This window comes from Sinocyclocheilus grahami, unplaced genomic scaffold, assembly GCF_001515645.1.
Source record: "Sinocyclocheilus grahami isolate Dianchi unplaced genomic scaffold, SAMN03320097.WGS_v1.1 scaffold1520.1, whole genome shotgun sequence".
Classification (NCBI taxonomy): Eukaryota; Metazoa; Chordata; class Actinopteri; order Cypriniformes; family Cyprinidae; genus Sinocyclocheilus; species Sinocyclocheilus grahami.
The window spans coordinates 91,026-93,744 of record NW_015506699.1 but is presented as its reverse complement, the minus strand read 5'-3'; the positions used below and the strand labels follow the sequence as shown (position 1 = coordinate 93,744).

The following is a 2,719-nucleotide window of genomic DNA, read 5'->3' as shown; positions in this document are numbered from 1 at the left end:
TGTGGAAATGCACCACGGCATAATTCAGATCCTCAGCAGATGTGACAATGATCTGAGAGTCACCAGTGGCTTTCTGAACACAGTCAGGAGAAACAGAGGGGTTTGTGGGTAAATGTTCGTGAGTGTCTTTCATCTCCTTGTAATCACAGCCAGCGTGAGAAACCTAAAGAGAGACACAGAACTGTTTTTATTTCATTATTAAATTAACAAACTTACTGTAAATATTTATTAAAATGAACAGCGCTAGAATTATTTATCTTTTACTGATCAAAACAAACATAACTTTCCAATCATAGTTATTGTACTAACAGCTTTATTGTTTCCATTTGTCGCATGAGTACTTCTGGATGTAGAATCAGCGTCTGTCAAAGACAAACATCAAATCAACATCAATCTATTTTTGCTCATTTGTAGTTGTTTCAGCAGGAGGTTTTCATGAAGTTGTTCTGAGAAAAAAAAAAAAAAGAAAGAAAAATAATACTAAAAATGTCTCTATGAATGATAATGCACCAGTTTGCAATGTGCAACATGGAAAAATAGACATTGTCTTTTAAAGAAAGTAAAATGAGTTTTACTGTGAGACTGACGCCTCCTCCAGAGAGAGACGATCACCAACAGAATCACACTGAAGATCAGAAGCAGAAGCACAGACACACTGATGATCAGAGAAAAGCCTGCAAACACCAGAGATTCACTCAATCACTCTGAAGATCAAAACTGACCGACTGACAGAAATCAGTGAGTTTGTACCAGTTACAGGAGACGCAGATGAGATCAGTGGAGATTCTCCTGGTGAGAAAGATGAAGATGATGTTCTGTGATAGTTTATCTATACATCACAGAAAAGGCAGTGTCACTTACACAAGAAATTAAAATGTATTCTTCTTACTTTACTTCCCTTTTCTCACAGACGCTGATGTCTTTCACTCATTATTGACCAATCAGGAATGTTTCACACACAAATCCACAAAGCGCTTGTGCTTTTCAGCAACTTTAAACTCTCAGGAAGAGTTTTAAGTAAACGTAAGGGATGATCCATGGCTAGGTGCGGATTAAACTATTTTAGCCAAATAAATTCCTGATGCAAAGCAGAAAATCCTTATCCATGCATAATCACACTTATACCAGAATGGACAAGTAAAAGCTGTTATTCATGCTTTGATTTAAAAAAAAAAATCTGTTGATTTCTTAATTATGGTTATTTATTTTATATGGGCTGTTAGAGATACAATTCTGAAGTAAAATAGAATAGCGCATTAGGATTACACTCATCGTTTATTTGAATGAATTATAGTGTGGTGATGTTGTGGAGATCATCACAAGTTTGAAGGTTTCAGTCACTCACCTGTTATAATGTTCAGATTCACTTCAGTGTAGAAATCTTCACTGATATGGATATCAACTCCACACTGGTATGTCCCAGCATCCTCTTCACTCAGATCTCTGATGGTCACAGTGAAAACTGCTGCTCTTGTGTCGTCATACAGAGAGAATCTTTCAGAATGAACCCATTTGTTTTTCTCTTCAGTCTTGATGAGGTCTGAGCACCATCCAATCTGTGGTGTAACTGGCTTCTGTCCTTTACAAAAATACTTTGCATTTTCTGTATATTTTCTTTCATATTTGCATGTGATCATGACTTTTCCTCCTGAATATCCTGTCACACTGATGGAGCTCACCACACCTACAACAAACCAGCATCTTAATACAATACTATGATAATTATGAGGGTTAAATGAGACAAACGTTTAAATGGTTTCGTCAGATTCTCACCAGGAATCATCAGCAGAGTGAAAGTGCAGATGATCTTCATTCTTCTCTCTTATTCAGTGATCTTCTCTGTTGTTAGTAGATTCAGTTCTTCTGAAGCTCTCGATGTGTGTTCAGATGAGTTTTAGTGTTTCTTTCCTGATGAATGTGACAGAGACGCCCACTTCCTCTATATATCTGCCACAGATAGAGAGGGAGAGAGAATAATGGGGGAAGTGAAAATAAAATGATTGACACGCATCCAATCAGCAGCGCTTTCTATGGTAACTGCACACGTTTCTGATTGTTTCATTATTACTGGTTTATATTACAGTGCTATAATTACACTTTAAAATCCTCCGCATTTTTACATTCATCATTTACGTTCTTATTTAATTTATTTAGCATAATAACTTATATATAGTGATGTTAAACATAATAATAAGTGAATTCGCGTTCATAAAACTAGTCCCCAGTTGAATAAAACTATGTATTTGTTTGAATGTCTCTTTTACTCTTTCAGTTCCTTCAATGAATCTGGTCTTCACAGGGACATCAGGAGACACATATCAAACACATCAGATTGAAACGAAAGTGAAACAAATAAAGGAGAAATGAAAGTGTTGAGGAATGAGAGTCCAGCGGCTCCCTCTAGTGTTCAGATGGTGTTCAGCACCACGGACAGCAACACACACACACACACACACACACGTTGTGTTTCCATGTTTTATGGGGACATTCCATAGGCGTAATGGTTTTTATACTGTACAAACTGTATGTGCTGTTGCCCTACACCAACCCTACACCTAAACCTACCCCTTACAGGAAACTTTGTGCATTTTTACTTTCTCAAAAAAACTAATTCTGTATGATTTATAAGCTTGTTTCCTCATGGGGACCTCAAAAATGTCCCCACAAGGTCAAAATTGACTAGTATTACTATCCTTGTGGGGACATTTGGTCCCCATAA

General features: G+C 36.9%; 2 protein-coding genes and 1 long non-coding RNA gene across 3 annotated transcripts in view; all 3 read right to left on the bottom strand.

Moving 5' to 3' along the window:
• Positions 1-71: 71 nt before the first annotated feature.
• Positions 72-656, bottom strand: LOC107570897 (uncharacterized). The gene is made up of 3 exons (XR_001607099.1): positions 576-656; positions 310-362; positions 72-163 (listed from the first exon to the last, which is right to left on the bottom strand). It is a non-coding gene; the product is annotated as an uncharacterized lncRNA (long non-coding RNA).
• Positions 657-695: 39 nt separating this feature from the next.
• Positions 696-1,869, bottom strand: LOC107570887 (CMRF35-like molecule 8). Its single transcript, XM_016257168.1, has 3 exons — positions 1,774-1,869; positions 1,346-1,684; positions 696-829 (listed from the first exon to the last, which is right to left on the bottom strand). Exons 1-3 carry the CDS (start codon positions 1,811-1,813, stop codon positions 696-698), a joined length of 513 nt encoding a protein of 170 aa, XP_016112654.1. The 5' UTR covers positions 1,814-1,869.
• A 391-nt stretch (positions 1,870-2,260) lies between these two features.
• Positions 2,261-2,719, bottom strand: part of LOC107570886 (uncharacterized) — a 2,545-nt gene continuing 2,086 nt past the window's right edge. The window contains exon 8 of the mRNA XM_016257167.1: positions 2,261-2,275. Within this exon, the coding sequence (XP_016112653.1) occupies positions 2,261-2,275 (15 nt within the window). The remainder of the gene's footprint in view (positions 2,276-2,719) is intronic.